This window comes from Phyllostomus discolor, chromosome 6 (genome assembly GCF_004126475.2).
Source record: "Phyllostomus discolor isolate MPI-MPIP mPhyDis1 chromosome 6, mPhyDis1.pri.v3, whole genome shotgun sequence".
Classification (NCBI taxonomy): Eukaryota; Metazoa; Chordata; class Mammalia; order Chiroptera; family Phyllostomidae; genus Phyllostomus; species Phyllostomus discolor.
In genome coordinates, this window is record NC_040908.2 from 19,072,374 (window position 1) to 19,099,774 (window position 27,401).

Below are 27,401 nucleotides of genomic sequence, written 5' to 3' on the forward strand. Positions count from 1 at the left end.
TAAAATGTAAGCTATCAGAAAAAGAGAAAAAAATGATTCCATGGGTGTTTTTGAAGTAATTAGAATGAGGCACTCAGAGAAATCATCAAATGTGTATGTGTGCACATTGGGGATTTACTGCCCTGAATACACTCATATCGTGGACAACAGAATGTGGAGCGGCCAAGCAGATAACTGTGGTTCCGTACCTGAGGGCTGAGCAACACTTAACTTCAAAGGCAGCTGGGGAAGCGCAGGCTCAGGGGAAGGCAGTTTTGCTTCCGAGATTGCACTGGAGGATGTAGGTGGAGCTGGGTGGCAAGGAGGGCGGAGCTGGACGAGGAGGTGGAGAGCCCTGAAGTCCTTGGGTAGGAATCCCCGTTCATCCCTGGAGAGCTGGTTTGCCCCTGGTAGTTGGTAGAATTGATCGGTCCATCACCATACCAGGGGGCTGCTCTGGACAAAATCCGCTGAAGGTAGAAAGGTTAGGATGGAAGACGCCGGGGTGAAGTGTCTCTAGTCCCAGGCTTTCGCTGATGAGATGGGTCAGAAAACCTGAATCTAAAGACTGTTGTGTAGACGGGCGAGGGAGGATTTGACAGAGAAGTAAGTGTGAAAAGGCCGAGATTGGAAGAATGGGAAGTCCACCAGGACTGTGACGGACAGGCAGGAGAGTGGGTGTGTTGTGCAGGGATGGGGGCCGGAGAGGGACGGGTGTCATCGGAACATGACGGGCAGGCTGAACTTCAGCCGACAGAAATGACACCCGTTGGACACGACAGAGGTTTGGTCCATGAAAAGACCGCGGATCAGACTTTTACTTGGGAGTCGCTCTTAGAAACGGGCTGGAAACCTCGAGCCTCGCTGGCTTCCACGGCAGCGTTTATGCAGCGGGAATAACGGTGCAGTCGTCACGGAACCGCGTCTTCCCTTCCAGAACAAGTCGAAGAAACCGACGTCTACCAAGACCTGTGTTGGGAGCACCTGAGCGAGGACTACGTGTGCAGCCGGCCGCTGGTCAGCAAGCAGACCACGTACACGGAGTGCTGCTGTCTGTACGGCGAGGCCTGGGGCATGCAGTGCGCCCTCTGCCCCATGAAAGATTCAGGTGAGCCGCCTCCTGCTGTTCCTTCTGCGGGAGCCCCTGGGGAACGGGTTCCTCCCACCCCCTTGGGAGCCCGACGACTCTTCCACTCACTGCTGACGTGTTGCTTTCACCAGACGTGTCTGTGCATAAGGAAGGGACCAGCCTCACGGCATCGCCGTCCGGCTCCTGGTTCACCTCCACCGCGTCACCAGTGCAGACACCCTCACTCCCTGTGCCCAGAGAGCAATGCAGGACCCAGAGAAGCACGGGGCAGCGTAGCAGTTGGTGGCCGAAGTCTTTCAACTCTGTATTTCCTGATACTTCTTTTTACAATTCTCATTTCTAGCAGTTTCCACTTACAGCACAAAGTATTAGAGACTATAAAAAATATCTTCAAATCGGTATGTCAGTCTCTTTGTGAGAAAGAGAAGAAAGGGGTGAGGACCGTAAAGGAAGAGAGTCGGAAGTAAGGGAAAACACATTTGAACAGATCTCCTTTCCTCTCAAGTTTTAGATCTGGGGTTAACCTCTGGTCCGAGGGAGAAAACACAGCAGGCTAAGCTCCGGGTTTCATCCTCTCCTCGTGCGGGAGGGAGGGGGCTGGAGCGTGCCGGCTGGTCCACAGGTGGGGCTCCTTGGGGGCTCCTGGGGCCGGCACCAGTTGCTTCTTTCTCTTGGGCCACTCACCGCTTATCAAAGGAGAGCCCACAACCGTGTTTGGTAGTCCATTTTGTCTCAGACTATAAAGTCAATAAAGTTAAAGCGAGGAAACTGCATGCACAGTAAAAAGAATGAGTTTATAATGAGCAAATTCTCAGAATGGTCAAGACAGGAGGAATTGCTAGAAAAGAGGACATGCATCAACTCTTTGTTAATTTAGTTAACGAATGCAACTTTCAAGGGATTTTATAAATTAGCTTTTCAGCTTGGAAGGAACATAACACCCATGTAGCATAGGAAAAATCCTTGGGAATACCGTAAAAGGGAACAGAATAACAAAGGCTAAAGGGCAGGTACATAAAGAAACAGACGGTGATGACCGTAGGCCAGAAATGGAAAGCGCGCAGGCCCTGGGGCCAGGCTGGCGGGGTCTGGCATCCAGAACTGCCCAGGGCAGCTGCGTGACTCAGGGACGATGACCTCATCGTGGTGGGTTGCTGGGAGGACTGGGAGGGGGCAGGTGGGGCAGGAACAGGGAGTGGGGTAATTACCACCGCGGTCACTGCTGCCTCTGTCCCCGCAGGCAGGCGGACGCCACAAGGCGAGGAAAGCGCGCTCTGTGGCAAGTGGGCACAGTGAGGCGGGAGCCCTCTCCTCACTGCGCTCTGACGATACCGCTCCTCGTTTCCGCTTCGGCTGCGTTTTTTACTGTTGAACTGTTTTCAGAAGTAGCATATGTTCCTTCTAAAGAGTTCAACTGAGATGTTCTGTGCCCATCCACCTACCCCATGAGTTGAGCTCCGCTCCTTGGATATGTTCGCCCTTCAGTTGCTTTATCATCACTGAAGCCTTTCCCCGCCACACTGGTTATTATTACATGCTTCTGCTCAGGAGAACATTTGAAACTGAGATCCGTATCTCTGGTCTAAGGCACTCTTTTTGTGCTACTCCTCAGCATCTCTGGGGCATCTTATTATTGGTGGCATCTCCCGGTGGCCACAAGCCCTTTTTTTCACATTTTACTGTCTGTAATACTGGGAATACAGTCTGTGGTATCTTAGAGTTGATGAAAAGTGGTAACTTTTAAATGGCTGCGTAGACTCCTTTTTTGGATGCACTGTGTTTTATTTTGCCACCTCACGCACTGGACATTTGGGTTGTCCATGCCCCACCATGCCTCCGCCGGCCCTGCCCCCCCTTGCCCCAGTCTGGGTTTTCCTGGTTTACACAACGCCGCCTTGAACCGTCACGGATGCACCTTACACATGCCTGCAGGAACGCCTTCGTAAGAAAATTCCTACAAGTGAAAGGCTGAGGGGAGAAGGACGTGACTTGAATTTGATCCTATTCCTCTCCAAAAACACCGCACAAATTTACACTCGTGTCGGCAGTGTCTGAAAAGCCTCCTGCCACGTACCCTTCTACCCCTGGATATTCAGTCTATAAACTTCTTTATCAGGTGGAGGAGAAGGGCATCTCACACGCATCCCCTTCTCTCCAGGGAGTGTGAGCATCTTTCCCGTGTTGATAGGTGGTCTGTATTTCTTTGTCAGTGACTTGTTTATCATATCCTCGGCCTGTCTTCATTGTTGCTGCTGGACCTTGTCTCTTCTTGCTGATTTGTAGGAGTTTTGTCCATAGGCTGACAAATGTTATAACCCTGACATTTGGATGATGGTATGCTTATCGTTATGGAAACGCTTTTATGAAAGGGTCTGCGTGTATTTAGAGTGTGTTCTGTCCCCACCCTGATCCCGTGATATTGAGTCTTTACAGCGTGTGAATCTGACAGGCCAGATCCTTTGAAAATCAAATGTAATCATCTAAAAGACGATTTTTAGTTTTTAAAAGAATAGTCAAGTATGTTCTGTTAGAAACGAATTTTAGAATACTGCGTCAATTGTCTTTAACTGAGATTCTACAAAACAAAATTTTTAATGTGAATTTGAAAAAATAACTGTGAATCCTGTTTTTAGGAGAGTACGGAAGAGCAGGAAAAAATAGTACTGCATGCCAAAAAATGTTCGCATCCTTGCTACACTTTTTCTAGTTTATAGACACACAGCACTTGTGATAACTTCTCCAGAAAATCTCTGGTATCTAGTCTGCCAAGTCCTCAACATCAGGGGTTTTCAGTCCTTTATTTTTAAATGATGGTAGTCTTTGTCCACCAAATTGCCATTTTAACCTCCAGCAGATAAATTCATTAACATCAAAGATGCTGGGGTGGGGGCTGGCTGGGAAAACAGCTGCTTGGGCCCCCCAGGTATCAGCGAAGGGCCCCAGCATTTCAGCAAACACATGGATGGGCACCGTTCTGCATGTCCCCACTGGAGTACAGGAATGAGTGGGCGGCCCAGGAGCATTTTTTTTGATGTCCCGAAAGTGATGGGCCTCGTACTAAAGTTAAAGACAGTCTCCTCTGAATCCAGAGAGAAGCCCACAGCAACGTTAAGCAGTTTTTCCAGAGGCCCTATGACGAGCTGGCATTCCCCTGATCCGCAGCCGATGTCCTAGTCACACCTACAGGAAACTGTCTCCCACCGAGCACACTTCTGTGGGAGAGTGGGAACTAAGAGTCAGAGCTCAGGGGTTAACACGTGGGCTCTGGAACCAGGTTGCCTGGGTTCAAGTCTTGGCTCAGCAACTTCTTATCTCGGCCTTGTTACTTAGTCTCTCAGTGCCTCCTGTGACAATAGTGATCACCTGCCTCACAGGGTTGCTGTAACAAAGAAGTTAATATGAACATTTAGAATAGTGCTTGTCGCTTGGGGAGCATTCGGAAGATGTCAGCAGCTGTTGCTGCTCCTGCCAGTGACTGAGATCACCTGCATTTTCAACTGTGTCTGAAATGCAAGGCTCTTACAAAGTCTACAATGACCTAACAGCATCTGAACATGAATGAGGGGTAGACAAATGCAGGAAAAAAGTGGTTCTCTTATAAAACTTTCTCTTCTAGACCATGGCTTCGTAAACATTCATGGGACTCTCAGTTATCTGGAGATCCTATCAGAAGACAGAACCCGGTCCCCGGGTGGAGGGAGGCAGGCAAGCTTCTGCATTCCTAACAAGCCCCAGGGGGAGGCGGCAGTGGCTGGCCCTCAGACCACGCTAGTGAGGTTCTAGGGACTCCTAACAGCAACCAACTCGATTCCATTAAAACTGACTCTAATGCCATCACTACTTTTTCAACGGGGAAGCAAAGAATGTGAGTTTGAAGACTGGTTTGCTCATAATTTCTATCATTGAACCTTTTAAATATACTGTTCATGCCTACCTTGATCATTGAGAAAGGACCACGTTGTCTATTTGTTACCACAAGCACTGGCTGAATCCCAACCTGTCCGGCACCGACCCTTCCAGTTCCCTTAGCAGTGCAGGGCTGAGCTGCTTGGGGGAACAATTAGTTACTGATGGAAACAGTGCTGGAGGAATGGAGGAGTAAATCACAGCCTTTGTCATCAGCTTCGAGCATTAAAGTGTGGTGTAAAGTAAAACTTTGGCTCCAGAGCAGACTTTCACACTTCTGGTCCAATAGGTCACGGGCACTAATTCTTGCTAAGGCAGCAGCTAGATCAGAGAAGACTGGTAGTTGGAGGAGGCAGAGTGGCTGTTAAACAATGGTCTCTGAAGTCAGATGGCATCTTGCGGTTTGGTGCCACATGCAGGGCAAGTGCGTGCAGGGGCATGGACTGTGTCAAGGTAACCTGACCCGAGGAGAATTGCGTGGTTGTACAGTTCAGCATGTTTCCGGGGCGGCTGAGGGTTTCACTTCAGTCCTCAGCGGAAGTCTGAGAGGGCAGACCAGTCATTAGGAGAAGGCTCCAGCTCCAGACCATCGAGGGCGGCGTTGCAGATGAAGCGGTGGGCAGTTTGATGGCATGGCCATACACTGATGGCCTCCCGTCCTTGGCCTCTAGAGGCCTGAGGGGAGGGGTTGAACTGCTTTAGGAGGACCCTCAAATTTGTGTCATGACGTCATGTATCATGTATCATGATGTCATGCCAGCTTCTGAGAGAAAAAGCTGCTTGGGAAAAAGCAAGTCAGGAAAAAGAAACCATTGTATCCATGTCATAAGTGAGAGAGGGTGGTTATTGCTTGAACTTCCTGGGCATGTTCAGTGCCATTTTAGAAGAAAATCATAAGAATGTCAGAACTTTGAAGTCTGTGGTGGGGTTTTCTGTAGGTTGGTGTTTCTGGGTCTCCACTATAGTAAAAAATGATGATAGCTGGCATGTGTATATGGCATACGAAGAGAGCTAGGTGCTGTTCAGAATGCTTCCCATCCATCTATTGAGATATTTAATTCTCCAAGGTGTATAGTTGCCTCCTTGTAGACGAGGCACTGAGTCACTGAACATTGTTCCCTGCCATGGTCACTGCCAGCAAGTGACAGATTCAAGTCCAGACCGCCTGGTCCAACATCCGTGCATCTAAACCATTTCCATGCTTCTCCAGCCTTTTGCCCCAAGGTCTGCGGGCATGTCTTCGATAAACAGAATCCCTTAGGATATAAAAGTAGCCAAGTGAAAAATTAAAGCTGAGATTTTTTAAGCTTCTCATGCATTGTATGCTTAGAGAAGAGAAAAACTGCACCTGTAGAGCTAGGCAGTGAGCTTGACAAAATTAGAGATGGAGCCTCATCAGCTCTGTATCAGAGGTTAGCCCACTGGCGGGCAGGATAGATAATATATAATTGATGAGTTAATGGATTAACGGAGTCAGTAGTTCCTGATAAATAAAATTGTTGATAATCCTAGGACTTACCTAAAGTGAGTTTTTAATGTTTTTATAGGCACTCCTAAATGTATAAAGTTAAAATTTCTGGAAAATGTACCTATGGATTACAGGATATATAGGGGGCCATTATCTCATGAAATAAACACCCATTGACCTGTAAATGAAAGAAATTAGGAGCATTTAAACACTGGAGTCTAAATACCCAGGGGTCCCAGTGTCTGTGGTTATCTTGCTAAAATAATCAGGTGCCCTTCTTTTAAGTAAATTATTAAAATAACTAGACTTAGTGTAAGTAAATTGAACGTAATGACTTGAGGTAGCAGTCTTGATCTCTCTGTGGGACCCTTAGCATGTTGGGAGAGTGCCACCTATTGGTAGATTAATGTACTGCACCACAGGTGTTTTAACCCTATCTGATGACAAGTCAGGTTTAGAAAGGTAAGAGTGTTTAAAAAAGAAAAAAAAAAATCTCCAAGGAAACTGAAGTGCCACAAACTCATTGGCAAATGTTTACAAAGATTTACAAAATACTAGTATGGGTCCGAACACAGAGACATGAGTCCTGCCCTCTCTCTTTTGCTGAGAGATCAGTCTGAAGATGTACAGGTACATTTGAGTTTAAAAAAAAAAAAACTTCTAGTTCTGGGAATACAGACTAGCCTTGTACTTGACTGCCAGGAATAAAAATATAATCATTACAGCATAAGGAAAGTTTGAAATCGTGACTCCCAGTAGGGAGTTGGTTGAGAATTTTTGGTGCATCCATAGGGTGGAAAATACTGTACAGACATTTTTTAAAGGAGATCACATCTATAGATTGTAATAGAATTATACTTCATTCTTGTTTTTCAACAAGTCAAAGAAAAACATATTTATTAAACTGTTATGTGCAAGGTGCAATTAGGAGTGAGAACCATGCCTGAAATGCGACCTGAACTATTTGTAATTCACCCGCTTTAAGTTTCAGCGACAGTGTTTACATAATCCCTCCCTTCACTGCATTGTGTGTGGTACTCACTACCAGGCAACCAATCTGGAAACAGATGTAGTTTGTATTTACAAGAAATGTGACATTTTGTTCTGCAAAATAATGTACCATGCTGTTACGCTGGATGGTTAAAGTAGAACAGTTTATTCCTAAAGACTGTGCCACTTAAGTGTGTGAGCGATGGCCTTATGTAATACATGTGCCATTTGCTATGACACAAAATGTTGGGATATGTCCCACCAGCTACTCTTCCCCAGTTTCTCGTGAGTTTCTGCAAAAGGGACAGACCTTGCAACCTGCGTCGGAGCGACTGAGCTCGTGATTCCTCCCACATCCACGCGTGGCTCTCACATGTTCCCCAGGATCGTAAGAATCAGTGTAGGAATGTTCATCATACCCTTTTGACTCATGGACCAAACTTGAAAAAATGTCGTAACTGGACAGTGGCTGCAAAAGGCCTTTCAGCAGTCAGGGTTTAAAGGCATTTCCAAGAAATATGTTTCCAAAAAAAAAATGTTAGTAATGACTTTGGAACATGCGGCCTGTGAGCAGCACAGAGCGAGGTCGCTGCCTCGGGCTCAGGCAGCCCGGGGCCTCGTTCTGCCCTTGGCCCGCGCCGCTTCTGTCAGTCACACTGGATGCGTCACTCGAGGTGCCTTCAGCCAAGGCGGAGAACTCTTCTGAGAGGTTATAGTGATTAATACTCTCTGAGTTTGAAAGTATTTATCATTTTGATCATAGATCCCAAATACTATGATTAAAGAAAGCGTAGCTGTTAATAAGCTGTGGTAGAGAATAAGAAATCCAACTGGAAAGATATACAAGTCCTCAACTGAGTGGCTACCACACCTGCACACAGAATGTGTACACTGTATATATATACATTGAGTCTATTCTCCGTGAAAAGTGGTCCCTTTAGTTCCTTTGGGACTGAATTCTTGGTATCCACAGAACTAGATGGATGCTAGTGCTTAGAAAGGATTTGTCCAGCCATGCTGTATATGTGGAAAGGAGAATAAATTTCATTATGGTTATAATCACACTGATGTCCCATTAGAATGTTCTAATTGAGAGCCAAAGTAGGCAAATTAGACACGCATGTAAAAATGATCACAAAAGCAACACTTTTATTTTTAATTAACAAGCAGTCTAGTTTATCTCAAAAATAAAATTTGCAGCAGCTTAAACTTTCTCCCTTGAAATCAGAGGTTATGAATAGGCATTTAGTTTCCTCCAAATGGCTTTTAGGTGTCATCTTTTAGGAGGTGGTTTGCTCTTTAGTGGAGATTTTGCTTGCACTTTTTTGTTGCTGCTGGTTTCAATGATAACAATAGTTGAAATGGTCTCCAAGAGGAATGAACTACGAGGAGTGGGACTCTGAGAAGGTCACAGTATATAATTGTTTTAAAGCCTGTTCTGTTTGAAGTTTTTTTAAAAGATTTTATTTATTTATTTTTAAAGAGGGAAGGGAGAGCGAAGGAGAGAGAGAGAGAAACATCAATGTGCAGTTGCTGGGGGCTGTGGCCTGCAACCCAGGCATGTGCCCTGACTGGGAATCGAACCTGCGATGCTTTGGTTCGAAGCCTACACTCAATCCACTGAGCTATGCCAGCCAGGTCTGTTTGAAGTTTTGAATTTAGGTGATATTGTATCTGTTTTGACCCTCTTAATTAACCTTATAAGACAATAATGGCTAGAACAGAGATGCTGATTGCCCATACCTTTTAAATGTGGACCTCCAGGCCAGACAAGGCCAGCCTGCAGGGGTGGGGGGGAGGGCAAGTGTATCTACTCCCGCTTCAAGCCGGACAGATTGTGCCTCTTGTAATCAAGAGAAAAGCATCCAGAACAGTGATTTCAACCCTTTTCATCCCAAGGCACACGTAAACTAATTACTAAAATTCTGCAGCATGCCAAAAAATATATTTTTTTTTGCCAATTGAACAACAACAAAAAAATAGGTGTAATTTTGATACATTCACACTGGATGGTTATTGTTGTGTTGGCTGTTGTCATTTTTTTTTTTTCATTCGACAGTCTATAGGAAAAGAGGTGAGTGCCCCTGACTAAAGAGGTACTGCACGTTTTAAAAACCCTTGAGGCACACCTGGTCAACATCACTGCTCTAGAAGGTGCTTAGAAAGCTTCTTGTCTTTGTGTTGACACAAACCTGCAAGGAACAGAAGCTGGGGAGGTGGTCGCTCTGCTCAGCATCGGTAGCCAGTAGCTTAAGAAGCAAATTATGAAAGGTGAGCTCACCAGGAAGCTAGATGCAGCAACGCCTTCCTTCCGCTTCCTTCTGAGCTCGAGCTGTTGTGAATGGCTGTGCTGGTTGTTCACTGCTCAGCCCCGAAAGCACCATCCACACATTCATCTATGGGCGCCTACCAAGGACGGCCAAAGAAATCACTACAGGAGGGAGAGCTGGTACCTGATTCTGAGTAGATCCAGAGGGGAAAGTAACTGGGCAGTCTGTTCAGATTAAGGTGATAGCAGTATAGGAGAAAAATCATAAAACAGAGTTAGGGATCTTAAAATAGTTGTTTATTGAATGGAAGACGTACTTATGAATAATCATATGAGTATGTTTACTTTAATATTACATTAATTACTTAGAACTTACTCTTCAAATAATGGCAGTGGATTCAGCAGTATATCTTTATCCCATAGCCTTGAGATCTAAACTTCTGAATATTAATCAAGGGTTTTGAACAAATATTAAAGTAGCTTTCTTTGCTTCAAAGCTTAAAAAGAATAAGCAAGGTGAAAATACAGTCATACAGCACACCTTTGCCCTCCTATTTTAATAACTTACTGTTTTTAGTAAAAGAAAGTGTTATGAGAATTTATCTTGACTTGACCTTCAGAATATCACTAAATTTCTCTGGACCTCAGTTTCTACAGCAGAAAGATGATAGACTGTCCTTACAGGTTGGACTGCCCACGCTCCTAGTGTATTAAAGGCCACCATTGTGGGGCCGCTGAAAACACCAGGTGAGCGCCACCTGAAGGCAATAGCATCATCTAGTGGTGATTACCTCACGTTACAGCCACAAATTTCAACAGCAAATTGTCTTCCCAGGATTTTGCAGCCAAATACCTTTTGAATTGAGGTAAAATTCATATAACATGAAATAAAGCATTTTTATGTAAACAGCGGTGGCATTTAGTACATCCACTATCTTATACAAATTCCCCTGCATTCTTAAGTACACACTTAGGTCCTATTTTTTAAAAAAAATCCTACCTGGTTAATGCAAGTAGTATATTAAGAGGGAAGTCAAAATGTATTTATGTTTCCTGATTTTTTAATTCTCAGCGTGTTACTCCAGGATGGTAAAGAGCAGGGAGGAGGAGATGAAGTTGTTTATCTGAACTTACAGGTAGAAAAATGTGCAGTAGGTCAGTTTAGAAAATTAACATATTGAGCTTCCTTCCTATTCACCACTCTGTTTATTATTGACTTGGCCAAAAAGTCTGTTTAGTTTTTTCCATAAAATAAGACACGTTTTTTATTTTTCACCAATAACTTTATTGATTTGGATATTTTGAGTATGTCAGCTATCTTCTGCTATAGCTTTCTAGGGGGCAGAGGCCAGGGGTGCTGCTAACCACCTTCCAGTGCATAAGACAGCCCCACAGCAAAGAATTATTTGGCCAAAATGTGGGTAGTACCAAGGAACTTCACAAACCACAAACCACTTTTGACATGTTTGATCAGTCACAGCACCTTCTCCATACACTGCACAAATCTTTTTTTTGAGCTTCAGTTGTGTTTTTACCTTTCTTGAAATAATGAAGCATAATACACTGAAAATGTTATGTATCTTCTTCCATCTTTAATATTAAAATGGGTGCACAAAAATTCACTGATTTTGATAAGTTTTTTTTAATGCATGCTGATATGACAACTTTTGCAATGCAACCTAACAAAATTGTTTCGAAGGAAGTTAAAGACAACTAAGTGCTACTAGAGCCATGGTGCAGAAAAAACTGAACGGACTTTTGGCCAACCCAGGGTATTGTGCAGCCTGTCCCTTCTCAGTTATTAGAGGTTGCCTCATTCCTGCTTTCCTCTGGGATGGCCTGAATGTAAGACTTAGTGATGTATTTCCAAAGCCCTGGACATTTAGAAATGGGGAAACCCTTTTATGTCATTTTATAAATTATCCATCATTATTTTAAGATCTTCATGTGTGGCATCACTTAATACTATTACAAGTGTATACATTTTGAGTTCAGGTTTTAGAAAGCAAAGAGAGCCTTCACGTGTTGGCGTACAGACCCAGCAAGTCTTAGAGCCTGGCTGAGTCAACAGCCCTCTGAGGGGGAAACTGGGGGAATGGCTGACCTCGGAAGGGGGGCAGAGTTCTGGGAAGGCTGGGTGGGGGAACGCGACAGGTCTGTGGCCCTGAGTTTCTTTAGAACGCTAACGTTCGCAGGAGTCGCGCAGAAGCAGACCCCGCCAAGACGAGCCTTCATGACTTCCCTGTTCTCAGCAAGTACAGTGTAATTGAACATTAAGCAATTTGATCTCTTTCACCTAATAAATCGAGCAAATTCAATAAACATAAATCCTGCTCCTGACAGAGCTGACCCTGGTGGGGCTGAGCTCGTCAGCGTTCACGGTTATTACTCTCCCTGGAATTTTCGTCACAAATGCTTCTTGCTGAACTAAGTACTTACCTGATGCTTCAGGCCTAGGGAGTGTATTTAGTCACTGTTCTTAGGGTTTCAGAAGGGCACTGGGGAGGAGAGAGAAGGAGGGTTTGCAGACCCACCAGTTTAGGTGCAAGTCTTTCACCTAAACCATGGCCTCACTAGAAACGTAATTTTTCTGACTGGGAACAAAAGGAGCTCGTTACAGTGATTCCATAGGGCCGTTCTGAGATGTAACTGAAAAAGGTGTATGCACAAGCACACAGCGCCTGACCCGAAGACGCACCGATGCGTTAGCTGACTTCCCTTTCTTCAACTGTTCTTTAGCGTTTGCATGGCACTTCGGTTTCCCTAACGCTTCCTTATCTGTTGCACCCCTTTACTATTGGGAATGGAGTCCCAGATCCCCAGGGGATGCCTGAAATTGCAGGTAGTACTGAAGCTTATATATTCTACAGTGGTTTTTTTCTATTCATGCCTACCTATGATAAGGTTTAATTTATTCATTAGGTACAGTGAGAGATTAACAACAGTAACTAATAAAATAGAACAATTGATAATAACATACTGTAATAAAAGTTATGTGGTTGTGGTCTCTTCTCTCAAAACATCTTATAGTATCCTTTTCACTGAAAAGGAGCGCTTGGCAGCTTCTGCTGGCACACTTGGGTTGCCAGCATCACTACTCCTGTGCTTTGGGGTCATTATTAAGGAAAATAAGTGTAAGTTGAACAGAAGCACGGTGGCATCACGGAAGTCAATCTGCTGACCAAGACGGCTACTGAGGCGCTAAGGGGTGGGCAGCACGTACAGTGAGGAGCCGCTGGACTAAAGGATGATTCACGTCCCAGGCGGAGCAGAGCGGGATGGCACGAGACTTCACCTAGTGCTCAGAACCTTGTGCAATTTAAAACGTATGAACTGTTTATTTCTAGACTTTTCCTTTTAATATTTTCAGACCATGGTAGACCCCAGGCAACTGAAACCTCGGAGAGGGAAAGCACAGATGAGGGAGCACTACTGCACAAGCCTGTGACTCCCTCTGCCTTTCCTTCCCTCCTCCCCCTCACCTGGCGGGGCTCCTTCCTGCGCATGCGCACCCGCAGGGTGAAGCCTTCCCAGCCCTTCTGTGGCCCCGAGAAGCTGTGGCACACATCGCGTGTGCTGTCGTGACAGCCTTTTTCTCTCTCAAACCCCATTCAGCCTCTGCTGAAATGAGTGAAAGAGCCAGCCGATCGCTGGGTGAAACGGTGCCTTGCCTGTAACGTCACTAAGGCAAAGTGCTATAATCCTGTTCAACACACCAGAAAATGGGTCCCGTCCGAGGCACTAGAAAGTGGGGAAGCAGGACTAGAACCCAAGGCTTTAGACTCTGGGTCCTTTCTTTTTTTAGTATGCCTAGTTTTCTCCCACAACTCAGTAAGTGTCATATCAGCAAAGCTGGATTCTTGCCTGTTCCCCAGGGACTGTGGGTGTGAGCGTGTCCTCTGAGAAAGAGCATAAGTGGACAGATAGCCAACCTGATGTCCAGGTGTAGCATGGCCAGTGAAATCTTCTTTCTTCAAATTTCTTTCTGTATCATCCATGTTGGGTGGCATGTTCTGTAAATGGTCAACAGTTTTCTAATTTCATAAATTATGCTCATTTAAGCCCCCCCCCACCCACACACACACATTGCTTGTTAAACTGCGGACTCAGCATGCATTGGGGTAAATACTCATTTCATTCTCCCTGTCTCTTTTCTCCATTGCCTGGTTGTATATTTCCCAAACACCATCATCAATTAATCATATGTATGGGAACCTGGAAGAAAAACACCTGGTCTAGAAATTTGAGCCAAGTAAGACCCATTTTTCTAACGCATAAGAATCAGCCCTTGTTTCTCCGATGCTGGAAAGTGACGCAACTCCAGCGTCAGAGTTTTTAGCCGCGCCGTGTGGGGAATGGAAGGCAGCCTCGTAGCTCTTTCCGACAGCAGCTGAGTTTAATGGGCCTCAGGCAGAACGAAAACCTCACCTCCCGGTTTTCTCACATGCCAGAGTGGCATGGTGACGTGTGACTGTCCAGCCCAGCCCTGCAGCTGTGTCTGTCACCAAGAATGGAGGTCTCCTGCCAGGGCCTAGTAATGTGCTTCCCATTGCCACCCACAGCAGTGGCCCCAGACCCACGGGCTCCAGGGGGCAATTTTTAAACTTCTTTTTCAATTTAAAAATTAAAATCAAAGCACCATCTGTTATGTGAATATGCCGTGTCAGGGAAATGAGCGTGATCGATGGCCTGGATCTTGTTTAGACTGCTTCGTCTGTCAAAGCTTTGATCAAGGGCTTAGCATTTGTCCTTGGGGACGCGGGGACTGCAGTGAGTCAGGGGCCGGGAGGTGTGAATATTTCTATTTTCTATGTGGTTTACATCTTCATTTGGCAAGACCCTGGACCGACACGTTGTGTGGTATCTCATAAGCAGTGTTGGCCGCCCAAAGACAGCCCTGTCTGCTAAACCAAGTTATTCGTTTGCATCAAGCCCCGGGAAACTGGGTGCTTAATTATTGCTGATGGAGTATGTGAAGGCTGTTTTGGAGAAGGAGGAAGACTCTAGGGACAGGGTGTATCTGCTCATCTGCACACGGTGAGCTGGATGAAACGACCGCCCAGAGCTTCCCATGGGCTGTCGTGGCAAGTTGTGAGAATGGCTTAGGTATCCACCATCCTGAGCTCCATACCCTCACCAGCACCATTCACTGCATCCCCAAGCCGGACTCAGCCTCGACCCAGCTCTATGGATAACCGGGCACCTCTGAGCTAGAATGGGTTCTGGCCATGGCTTGGGGTTTGCTCAGAGGCCCAGATGTGCTAGGAATGTGCATGTGCCCAGATCCTAAAGAGGGCGCCCTGCCCGAGACTCATAGAAAATGCTGTTGACACTCCAGTCGCTCTCCGGGAAGATGGTGAGAAACTTACTGTCAACTAACACTTCTGATCGAACCAGGCACGTGGTAAGAATTGTTGAACGTCAGTTTTTTCCCTACACTTCGAGTTCTACATACCTAGTGTTAAAGAGTACTATTGTTCATGTTTCATCACTGTCCGATGAAGTGATTATATTTGCTAAGGCCGTCAGTAAGTAAACCTCATGTCTGAGATGAAGGCTTTGGTCTCTTTTCACTGAATTAAAGTTTTCCTCCATCTATTAGAAAATTCTAAATAACCTTGCAATGCTATCTAAAGACATCTAGAGGCTGTGCTTTCATTGTTCTAAATTTACTGCACAATCCTTTACCCATTGTCAACTGCCTTTAAGTTTCGCTAACACTGAAGTTTGTGTCCATCATTTTGATGCCGTCTTTGCAAACCCTCACTCACGTCCGGTTGTGCGGTAGGGGCTGAATGATTTTACCTATGAGGAAAAATTGTACCCTCCATTTTCTTGGTGCTTCAAAATTTCTGAACAGGTCCAAAATGTGATCTCGTTTCTGTATGTCAAGAACACAGAGGCAGGCAACACAGCAGGGAGTATTGCCCACATGTGACAGGCGTGGAAATGGGGGCTCACCCCAAAAGGCTAAGCTGAAAGTGGGGTGGTATAGTCAGGCCTTGAGCCCCAGCTTCTGCCTCCAGAGCCCCCGTTCTTTTCATAACCCCATCCTCACTTCACCCTTGACCCTGGCCGAGAGTGACAGCAGACGTGGGCAACTGGAGAGGAGGCGTGGAAGGATGCTCCCCGAAAAGGAATAACTCAAAATGTGTGTCCTGGTGACGACGGGACTGTAGCCCATCCTCAGATAGGAAGAGAGTGCATGTAACGCAGAAGTGTTTTGATAACTGACCAAAACTGTCTCGAAGGTTGGAATGTGCGTCCTCTGAAGCAGCACGGGACAGTAAGTCCAGAATCTTAAAAGAGAAAAATGCACGGCTGGGCCAGAGGGGCCAGAGGGGCGGGCGAAGGCAAAGCCTCAAGTGCCACAGGCGCCACCCCCGTTCTCCTCTGCCCGTTCCCCAGCCGGCGTCAGGGTAGACGCCTTCCTAGGAGCCACTGGGTAGTCCCCAAACCCAGCTTACAATGACTTTCTTGACGCTTTTGGGTGAGCGCATTTTAAAATCAGTCCAAAGTGTCTTCTCCTGAAGAGTAAATTCTACTCATCTCTCTAGTTGCAGGCTCGGTGCCCCCTTGTCCAGGAAGTTGCTCAGCAGCCCTTCACTGGAACGGGAGTCTGTTCGTCCTCGCCGCTCCTCTCACGCTCAGTGCCTTCCTCCTTCTTGCATGTTAGATGGGCAGAGCCGGCAGGGTGGCCGCCAGCTTGTTTCTCAGCAGAAGAGCCGTGGTCTAGGGCAAGGTCACAGGCTGGCAGGTCACACAGCCCCGGGACGGCCGCCACTGGGTGTCACCAGCCCCGGGACCTCGAGTCTCAGCAGGGCTCCCTGACGAACCACATGTCAGAGAGGGGCTTGCCCAGCTGTGTCTGGACTTAGTTTTACAAAATAAGAACATGAACTAATTTATTTTTAATATGTATTCTTGAGCACAAATGTTGCTTGGATATAAAGCAGGGGACGAGTCTCCCTTTCAGATGCACAACAAATGCGCATGAAAAGCCATGAGGGAAAATGACCTCAGCTCTCGAGACTCGTGAACATCTTGGTGATCTTGCCCTCCCAGGGAAACCCATGATTCTTCCCTCTCAGACTTGAGGCAGAGCTGACAGCCGTGTGTGTTCTCTCTGTGTGAAGTTGGGCTTTTTCCCCCCAAGTCAAGGATCTTTTCCCAGGTTCAGCTATTTCCTTAATGAAATTAGTATTTCTCATGGAATGCTTTTGTGCAGAAATATTGGGCTGTCTGGGGTCTGTATGTTCTTCCAGGAATGCTTCCGTCCGAGGAGAATTTTAGGGAGGGGCACCCATCATCCTCCCCTATCCAGTGGGGCAGAGTCAGGCTTTCTGGGGCCTTAGGCTTGCTTGATGCAGTTCTGGGAGAGACGTGTGTGTGTGTGTGTGTGTGCCCTTAGGCTTGCACTTGCACACACACACCTTTGCCTCCTGTGCATTTGGAGGTGAAAGAAGTTCCTGAGCATTCACACTGTTGCCTTAGCACACTTCGTGAGTTTCACACGTTACGGAAAAAAAGAAAACAGGACGGTTCTCCGCAGCCGAGGTCCAGGCAAGTGGCCGTGGCCTTGTGTGACTGCCTCAAGGGCGTCCACCCAGCTTTGGGACCTGCAGGCCTGCAGCTCACAGTTCTGGCAGACTCTTGAAGTCTGGGGAAGCCCCAGAATCGTGACCATCTGCCAGATGAATCCTCGGGCAGCATATGTCTGTAAAACACACATTCAGAACAGAAGCTGTCCTTCATAAAGCTTTCGCCTCTAGACCTTCCACATAACTCTGTTCCTACATGCAGGCCAGGGCTGGGACCATGGACCACACTGACAGCCCAGCCACCTCGGGCCGATGTGCTAGTGGGTCCCGTGAAAAGGACTAAAGGGGAGTTTAGGTAGAGGTCCGACAGCCGTGGGGCTGGCCCCGCTTGGAATAGGAAGATGGCCTCAGGAAGCGGCAGCTGCAGATGAATCCATCTGGGGTGCGGAGGAGGTAAAGACAAGCATTGCAAAGGAGCTGAGACGCTGTAGGAGAGGCAGAAAGTTAAGTGTGCAGGAGCTGGAGCTTCCGTACTGAGTTCAAGTCCGGCACTGCCACATATCAGCTGTCGCTGCACCACTCTGCTTCTGTTTCCTAGTCTGTAAAATGGGGGTCGTGATAGCATCTCTTCACAGGGTGCTGTGAGTGGCGTTTTAGTGGAGTAATCCGCATTGGGTAAGAACAGTGCTGCAATGGTGGGAAATTGTAACCCACCCCACCATTCTTCTGACATTGCTTCTGGAAGTGTTGACTCTGATAAGTCGCTTGTAGGTGCACAGCATGTTGGTGTAGGAATCCTAGGAACTAGTTGCAGAAGATGCAGACTCCAACCTTCAGGCTCTGGGAGATTTGCTGACCTTCAGGCATGGGACCAGGCTGATGCGGAGCCAGGATGACTAAGCCAGGATGATGCACCCCGGACACCACTGTCCTTATGGGAACGGACTGTGCTCGTCTGCACATACAGAACTTCTCGGCCCCCTCCCTTGGTCTCTTAGTTCTGTTCTTCTTTCTCTCCTTATAAAAACCTCTGCCTTCCCTGAGATGTGGAGATGGGCTTTGAGACGAGAGTTCCCCATCTTCCAGGTTGCTGGCATCTGAAAATAAACCGCTTTCCTTTACATCAGCACCTGCCTCTCCAGTGCTGGCTTTCACAGCAACAGGCAGCTGGACCTGCATTCAGTTCCAGCACCCAGCACAGAGCAAGCATTATGTGGCTGTTAGCAGTTGTTACTGCTCCTTTTACTACACTGTGACGATGGGGATGATGATACCATCTTTTCTTGTAATACCATTCCTAAGGACCAGGTCTTGAGTATAAAGTTATAATAACTTCTGCTAAATTTAAATGCTACTTCATCGCATCCTTGCTTGCTAGTTGTCTAGTTTTTGGATCATCAGAGATACATTTTTTTCTCTCTCTTGTGAAAGTACCTATCTGTAAGAATGACTACTTTGTACCTTTAAAATGTTTTGATGATAACACCAGATGGGGTCAGATAAAACTGTCCTTCTCACAGCCCTGCCTCGCTCTCGGATGGCTCGTTGTTTAGTTCCTTACTCTCCTGGGATCCATCCTACCAGCTGATCAGCTACTATTTTTGATTTAGAGTTCAAGTTGGAATCTTTTTTTTTTAATCTTTTAAAAAATATTTTCTTTATTTTTAGAGAGGGAAGGGAGGGAGAAAGAAAGGGAGAGAGAAACATCAATGTGCGGTTGCTGGGGGTCACAGCCTGCAACCCAGGCATGTACCCTGCCTGACTGGGAATCGAACCTGCGACACTTTGGTTCGCAGCCCACGCTCAATCCACTGAGCTACGCCAGCCAGGGCTTCAAGTTGGAATCTTAATGACGTTCTGCAGCTCCCTTGTGTGTGGATGGGCTGAGCTCTCATGAGGAGCACTGAGACGCCTCCAGGGACGGTGGTGTGTGGGGGGGGGGGCGGTGACGGGGCACTCGGGGGACAGGTGCTCTGAGCCAGACGTGGGTGTGTCTGGGTACAAGCAGACATTGAAAGCGGGTCCCTTCCCTTGTTGTTTCTTTCTTAGATGACTATGCGCAGCTGTGCAACATCCCCGTCACGGGACGCCGGCGGCCGTACGGACGGGACGCCTTGGTCGACTTCAGCGAACAGTACTCTCCAGAAGCTGACCCCTACTTCATTCAGGACCGTAAGCGAACATTTCTGGTTACTCTGAAACTCAGCTGTGGTTAAAGATTGGCCAGCGGTTCTCACGATGTAGTCCTGGGGACGTGTGAGAAATGCAGATTTTCAGGCTGCACGCTAGGCCTGCTGAGTCAGAAACTTGGGGGTGCCACTGGCCCTCGAGGAAACCCTTACACATCTCACGTTTGAGAACCGTTGGTAGGGATGCGGTTATCTTTACTGTCTTTAAAGTAAATTACCTTACGGCAATAATTTTCAACACAAAAATCATTTAAAAATTTTTATGGATTTTTAGAAACACAGAGGATGGGGGGAGGAGAGACAGAGAGAAACATCAATTCATTGTTCCACTTGTTTTTTTTTAAATTATTTATTTATTTTTAGAGAAGGAAGGGAGGGAGATAGAGAGAGAGAGAAACATCAATGTGCGGTTGCTGGGGTTTATGGCCTGCAACCCAGGCATGTACCCTGTCTGGGAATCAAACCTGCGACACTTTGGTTCGCAGCCCATGCTCAATCCACTGAGCTACGCCAGCCAGGTGTTCCACTTGTTTATGCATTCATTGGTTGCTTCTCTTATGTGCTGTGACCAAGGATAGAACCTGCAACTTTGGTGTATCAGGGAGACGCTCTAACCAACTTAACTACCCAGCCAGGGCAACAAAACCATTTTTACCCATTAAATGGTTATCTAGTTTGTGGGTTTTCCTGAATGCTCAGTTAGAACTGTAGCCTCTTCTTCACACAGGGAAACGACAAAGGTTAACTGCTCCTACTTGCTCTTACAAGTATCCTAGAGTGGGAGGTCAAAAAATTGCTCGCCTGGCCAGAAACCGATGTTTAGAATCCACTTGTGAGGGTGTGCCTTAGGTAGGCCATGACGTGTGCCGGCTTTTCCTGGGTTCGTGAGCAGGGTTTTCTTGCGGGAAGTGGCGTGTGAGGACCTCACTCCCTTTTAGAAAGCAACTGTCTGACAGCGTGCAGCCCAGCAGCCTGGGGGAGGAAGCCACACAAACTCTATGTTTCAGTGGGGAAACCAGAGCTTTCATTGCAGACCAAGTACCTGAAGGCTCGGAAGCAGATGGTACTACTGAAATGCTGGTAGATGGCAGGTGTGCCGCTTCAAGAACGGGAATAGGGAGACAGGGGCCCCAGCTGCCTCTTCCAAGTCTTACAGAGGGGCCCTTCCTGCGGGGGGGGGGGGGGGGGCCCGTGGACCAGGGAGTGGGGGCGAGGGGACTTTGGACAGACCGCTGAATTACAGAATTCAGTGGGGCTTTTTCTTTCTTCGGGCCCCGGCACCTGCACCGTCAAACTAGGCGTGACCTGCTTACTTCCTGAGGGGCAGCACAAGCCTTGTAGGTGCACTTGGATTTACTTCAGTGCTGAGTCGAAGAGTTTTTTCCTTCTTCGCTTTCCTTTTCCTTTTCCCTTCTCCTCCCTCTCTCTCCCTCCCTGCTCTCTTTCTCTTTCTTCCCTTCCTTCCTTCTGTTTTTCTGAAGGGGGCACTGTATAGCTCATTCACGAAGAGTGTGTTAAAATTTACATGAACACAGCACCCTATGAAGCCAGCGAGGCTGATTGACACACACGGGTGTAACCCCCACCCAGGCCTAGAGCGCGCCCGCACCCAGAAGCCTGGGTGCCCTTTCCTCGCCCACTCCCTGCAGGAGCAGCCACCATCCCGGCTCCTGACACCTTGGATTGTTTTAAACCACCGACGCATAACCGTGCGCGACCTTGTGAAATGTGCCTGAAGGCGCTAACAGCTGTTAGACCCTGCGCTTACGGTTTCTACACTTCTCTGTGTTTATGTTATAGGTCGATAAACATTTACCTTAAAAAGACAGAGAAAGGAAAGAAAGGAGGAGAAATATTGAGGTTGAGAGAAAGCCAGCTTACCTGGCCCATAAATCCAGAATACCAGCTCAAGTCTGTATGCAGCTCGGCACACACCCACAGCTTACGCATGCAGCATAGTTCAGATGTCAGGAATTTCGGAGTTGAAATGTTCTGGCTTATGTACCTTCTTTTTTTAATGCTGGCATTGCCTTAAGACTCCTTTTAAATTCGCTATAAATGTTAAGAAAGAAACAAGTTGTTATCACATCAATTTCCTACTTAGCAGCAGAGGAAGTGGGGATGCAGTTCCAAGACCTCCAGCTGGACTTTGTCACGGCCTTTAAATTCAGTACAAGTTAGGAGGAGAAGTCGCACCTCCTCCTCAGACCGGGAGCGAGGGCTCCCTGGCCCTGCTGGAGAAATGGTGGTACTGAGCAGAGAGTAACACAGAGGGGAGGCAAGCATTCTTCCCACCTTTCCGATTCACCGTCTCCTGCCTTCCGGTTACTTCAGCGTATTAGCTGATGGCTGATGGTGCCTGTACTTAGAGTGATGTCTGAGGAACTGGAATCTCCCACAGCAGAGACACACTCTTTCTCCTCAAAGGACCAGATAGTAGAAGTTTTAGGCTTTGCAGCCATGTTGTCTCCATTGCAGCTGCTCAGCTCTGCCAGGCTTACATCAGTGAGTGGGTACGACCGTGTCCCACTGAGGGTTCATTGACCAAAATCGTCAGCAGGCCAGATTCGGAGCAGCGGCTGTGCTGCACCGAGTCCTGTGGAAGTATTTGGGGGAGTCTACTCGGTGTCTGTATAAGAGCTTAAAATTTAATTTCACAGTTTGCCTTTTTTTTTATCTCCACCCTGGGACATACTTACTGATTTTAGAGAGCGAGAGAGAGAAGCATCAGTCAGCTGCCTCTTCTGCACGCCCTGGCCAGGGACCAAGCCCGCACCTCGGCCTGTGCCCTGACCGGGAATCAAACCTGCGATCTTTCAGTTTATGAGATGACACTCCAACCAACCGAACCACACTGGCCAGGGCCAATTTCAAGTTTAAATTCATATAATAAAAAGCAATTTTACTAGATATAAAGTCGAAATGATGTTGCTGTTGGTATCTGGAATTTGACTTCATTTTCTTAAGTCAGTATTTATCAAACTGGCTTTGGGGATCAGCTGACATATTCTCGATGACCTGTAGTATTTTTTTCCTTTTCAATTTTAAAAAGGGCTTGCCACGGATGTCTTCACTAAATTTTTAAAAGCACCGAGTTGGACTTTGCAGCCCTGCATAAGCAATGATATTTTGCTGCCCCCTGCAGTTCCACTGGAGAATTACTTCACAGGCCTAATAGGTCCACATTTTAATTTTTTTTCTTAAACTATGTTCAACTACTGTTTACATTCAGTATTATTCTGTATTGTATTAGTTTCAGATGTACAGCAAAGTGGTTCTAAACTCATGCACTGTACAGCCTGGCCCATACACAGTGATACCACGGTATCACTGACCATGTTCCCAACGCTGTAATCTGTGCTTCTGTAACTACAGCTTGCTCTCCTTCATCCCGCCACCACTGTCACCCAGCCCCCTAACCCTCCTCCCCTCATTTTGATTTTTTTCAAATTGAATGCATGGTGAGTTTCGGCATGGGGGGGGGGGGGGCACATCAACAGCATGTTTGAGTCACCGTGGTTTTGTATTGGCAACTTCCTTCCCTAGAAAGAAGGCTAAACATTCTTGATGCCTGGCTAAATTCTTTTTATATTATTCAACTCTAGCTCTGAGTCAGTATGAAGAGATCTAAACTACACGTAGAGCCAAACAAGAGCTTCTTTGTGACCTTACAAAAAGCCTTTTGGTTTACTAAACACAAGCAAGATGTACTCTCCTCATTTATCAGGATGTTTTGAGTCCCTTTTACTGCCTTTGTCCTTTCATCCCCACGAGCCCCACTCATTCCGAAGCCAGAGCAAACAAACAGACTCCGCAGGGAGGGTGAGGCGAGGCCGGCCTGGCTCCCACTCTTGTGGGAGCTCCCAGCGGAAAAAGCACAAACTGCACCGCCTCACACTCGGCAGGGCTTTCTGAGCACACGTCGCCCGAAACTCTGGTGCATTCGCTCTGGGCTCCACACTGAACCACGTCCTGGTGTTTGCTAGTGAGAACTCAGGAAATCTGGAATTTTAGATGCACACTTTAAATAATTAAGGGCAAAACCAAAAATTATGCTTGCTCGATCATTTTAAGTGACTTTGATACAGAACATCAGAATTCAAGATGTGGTGCTAATCTATACAACATATGTAGAAAATTTTTAATATTTTCTGCTTAATATTGTGTTGCGGCTACATTCAGTACTCACTTAAATTTTAATGCTAACTTTAAGGTATCTGAAATATTGAATATGTCTATCTGATGAACCATCAACTTAATAACCATATAGATTTTTTCTTTTTTAAAATATTTTATCTATTTATTTTTAGAGAACAGGGAAAAGGAGGAAAAAAGAGAGTGAAAGTAACATCAATGCAAGAGAGAAACACTGATTGGTTGCCTTTTGCAGATGCACTGACTGGGGACTGAACCCACAACCCAGGCTTGTGCCCTGACTGGGAATCGAACCCATGGCCTTTCTCTTTGCCAGCCGACACCCAACCAACTGAGCCACACCAGTCAGGGCAATACCGTATAGTTTTTAAAAATGGCTTAAGAGGGTGGAAATTTCTAACTTGGCTCCTACCCCATCACTTCCAGGTTTTTTAAATAGCTTTGAGGAGCTGCAGGCTGAGGAATGCGGCATCCTCAATGGGTGTGAAAATGGCCGCTGCGTGAGGGTGCAGGAAGGCTACACCTGTGACTGCTTCGACGGGTACCACCTGGATATGGCCAAGATGACCTGTGTCGGTAAGAAGGACGCGCCTTACGGGAAACAGTTCCCTTCCTGAGATCCCCGTGGTCAGATCTCACACACTCAGGCACGTGTAAGACAGGTTTGCAGAGTTCCAGTTGCAGAAGGGGAGGGAAGTTTTGACAGTGGACGACGGTGGTGGTTGCACAACAGTGTGAATATACTGTGTTTAATTCCACTGGACTAGCCGCTTAAAAGTGGTCAAAACGGTCAAGTTTAGGTTCTGTGTATTCCACAGTTTTTAAAAAATAGACTTGATAGCTCATTTAAGAACTCCTGTAGAATTCCTCACATGTGGAGAAAAGGCCAGAATGTTCCAGGGAATGACTTTGCCTCTTTTTGAATTTTTTTTTTATCTATCAGTTGGAGAGAGAAACATCAATTTGTTTTTCTATTTATTTGTGCATTCATCAGTTGATTTTTTGTATGTGCCCTGACTGGGGATCGAACCTGCAACCTCGGTGTATCGGGGCAACCAACTGAGCCACCTTACTAGGGCATGACTTTGCCTCTTTTAAATTCAACTTCTGACTGTGCAGCCAGTAATGTTTTCCCTGAATACCTGACACAAGCACAAGGGAATACAGATGTCTGTAAAAAATACAACTTATGTGGTAATCATTCAGAAAAAGTTCCTTTTAAAACTCTCTCTCATTGCCTTCCCAATTATTTTTAAAAGAACAGTAAACACAGATTTATCCTTTTCCATGTGACCATGGAATGATCTCCCAGATTGTGTTCCAGGGCCCTTTGGCTTCTATGCTAAAAGGCCTTGGGTTAAAGGGTTGGTTTTTTATTTTCCTGTTTTTCCCCCCTATTTTTTGTGGCTCTTCTCCCTCCTGTAGTGTCCTTCTCCCTCCTGCAGGGCCCTTGCCCTGTTAGTTTCGTTAGCCTTGATGTGTGGTGGGCCTGGCAAATGGAAACCTCAGTTATTACAGGTGTTTCAAGCGCATATGAGCTTTTCTTTCCTGTGGAAAGAAGCCCGAGGTGGGAACATCAGTCTTAAGAGGGGCTGCTCCAAAAGCTCTGGGCTCACAGCTCTGGTTCTTCCCTGGATTCCTCCTGACAAATCCAGCTGCTCTACACCCGTAGAAAGGAATTTACGAGTAGGGTAGTTTTTCTGGTTTTCTTGAGGTTTGACTGTAAAATGTCAGGCTAACAAATTGTTCATGTTGTGTTAAATAACAGGGAAAGAAATTGTAGAACTTCCCTGATAATCTGAGTTTATAAGACTAGAAATTCTTATCTATCACGTGATTGAAACAGAGATTAGTGGGAAAGTTTCCGGAGTGGGGGTGTTGGAGGGGGAGAGAACAGCCCCGCTGTGTTCGGGCCAGACCCCTCGATGCCCTAGGTAAGCCATCGGTTCCGTTTGCTTGCGGGGTGCGTTGAAGCTTGTTTACCTGGGCTGTCCGGCTTCTTGCAGACGTGAACGAATGCGACGAGCTGAACAACCGGATGTCTCTCTGCAAGAACGCCAAGTGCATCAACACCGAGGGCTCCTACAAGTGTCTGTGTCTGCCGGGCTACATGCCTTCCGACAGGCCGAACTACTGCACTCCGTCGGATGCCGCCCTGAGTCTAGAGAAAGACAGTGACCTGGAGTGAACGAATGTCCGCATAACCGAAGCCCGTATACTCTGCACTGTGTAAAGGAAAAGAGAGAAATGTATTATACTTGAGACATTGCACCTAACCCGGCGTGCAGGGAGCACGGGAACATCACAGTATTGCACACCCTCGGAAGACGATGCGAGGATTCGGTGTGCGCCTGACTGGTGGAGCAGACCAAACGGACATTTCTCTGAAAAACCAGTATATATAGTCTGTTCATATGTAAAATTCAGTGGAAAAGAGGTGGAGCAGTGCTGTTATTTTAAACAGAAGTTTGTATTATTATGTTGTCTTGTTTTTTTTATTATTGCTTGATTAAATTTGGCATTTAAATAGTGGTGGAAATATTTTATATAATTTTCATTTTTTGGTTGTGCAGTTCCTTGGCTATTGTTTTTCTTTTCCCTCGGATTTTTTTTTTAAAGTCTCAAGTGCACAAGTCGTTGATAAAATATTGTTAAACTGTATTGTAAGTATTGTGACACAGGGTTATGCTATTCCTAGTCTGGAACATTTTTAAATTCAACTTGTCTGTCCTGTGGAGCAGACGAGCTTGGTTTCAAAACTTTTATACACATTTGGAGAAAAGTACTTTGTATTTACGTTGTATCGTCTGATCTTGATGTCCATCCATAGCCAAGCTGCTGGCGGGTGTCGGTTGGCCCCTCCCCCACGCTGAAGTGGAGGCACCAGTGAGCACGTGAGTGCCGTGATGTGGGAAGTGTGCCCAGCGACGTTGTGTGAAAACTCGATGATCCCAGCATATTTACCATTGTATATGAAAGCAAAATAAATCACCATTTTTTTTAGAAAAAACTTCTACCTGAGAGTACTTGTCAATGAGTGCACGTGTACAAGTGTGTCTTCCCACCTATATTCTTACCAGTGGTTCTCCATCAGTGTAGCGTCTTCTGCAGGCTCATTGTTAAATGTGTCAGACACAGTAAAGGACTGAGTTTTGTCCCCTCAAAATTCATATGTTGATATCCTAACCATGCAGTGCCTCAAAGCAGGGCTGTGTGTGGAGAGAGGGTCTTTAAAGAGGTACCTAGGGCTAAACAAGGTCATTGGGGCCGGGCCCTAATAGATGCCACAGGTGCCCTGATGAGAATGGAGTAGGATGCATGCACAGGAAATGTCCTATGGAGACAGGGGGAGAAGATGACCATCTGTAGGCCAAGGAGAGAGGCCTCCAGGATTGTAAGAACATCAATTTGTTGCGTAAGCCTCCCAATCTGTGGTACTTCATTGTGGAAGCCGTGGCAAGTTAATAAAGATATGTGTCTCAGGAAAAAGGAATAGTAACTTTCAAAGTTCCGCTCCCTGCTTGAGACACATCCACAGTCATACGATTGTTGTACAACTTCAGCTGAATTTCAGAGTCCATTTTTTACTTAATAGAAACATCTGAATTTAAAAAATATTAAAAACATATGTATGGGCATACTCAGCAGATAATCTCCCAGTTTACCATTTTCCTGAAAGACAGGTTTTTGGTTTTTAAAACCTGTAGGAGGCAGAGTTATGGCCCGTCACAGTGCCCGTGCCCCGATCTCCAGAGCCTGTGAGGATGCTGCCGTACGTGGCAAGCAGGGATCAAGGTTACAGGTGGAATGCGTG

The 27,401-nt window shown here is 46.4% G+C and overlaps 1 protein-coding gene across 13 annotated transcripts in view; it reads left to right on the top strand.

Annotated features, from left to right (window-relative positions):
- The window catches only part of LTBP1 (latent transforming growth factor beta binding protein 1), a 365,380-nt gene extending 338,792 nt beyond the window's left edge, over positions 1–26,588 (top strand). For all 13 annotated transcript variants that reach the window (XM_036027834.1, XM_036027833.1, XM_036027829.1 and 10 more), the window contains 4 exons: positions 917–1,087; positions 19,293–19,415; positions 24,014–24,163; positions 25,594–26,588. In XM_036027834.1, coding sequence (XP_035883727.1) covers positions 917–1,087; positions 19,293–19,415; positions 24,014–24,163; positions 25,594–25,775 — 626 coding nt within the window. In that variant the 3' untranslated portion in view covers positions 25,776–26,588. The remainder of the gene's footprint in view (positions 1–916; positions 1,088–19,292; positions 19,416–24,013; positions 24,164–25,593) is intronic.
- The last annotated feature ends 813 nt before the right edge of the window (positions 26,589–27,401 follow it).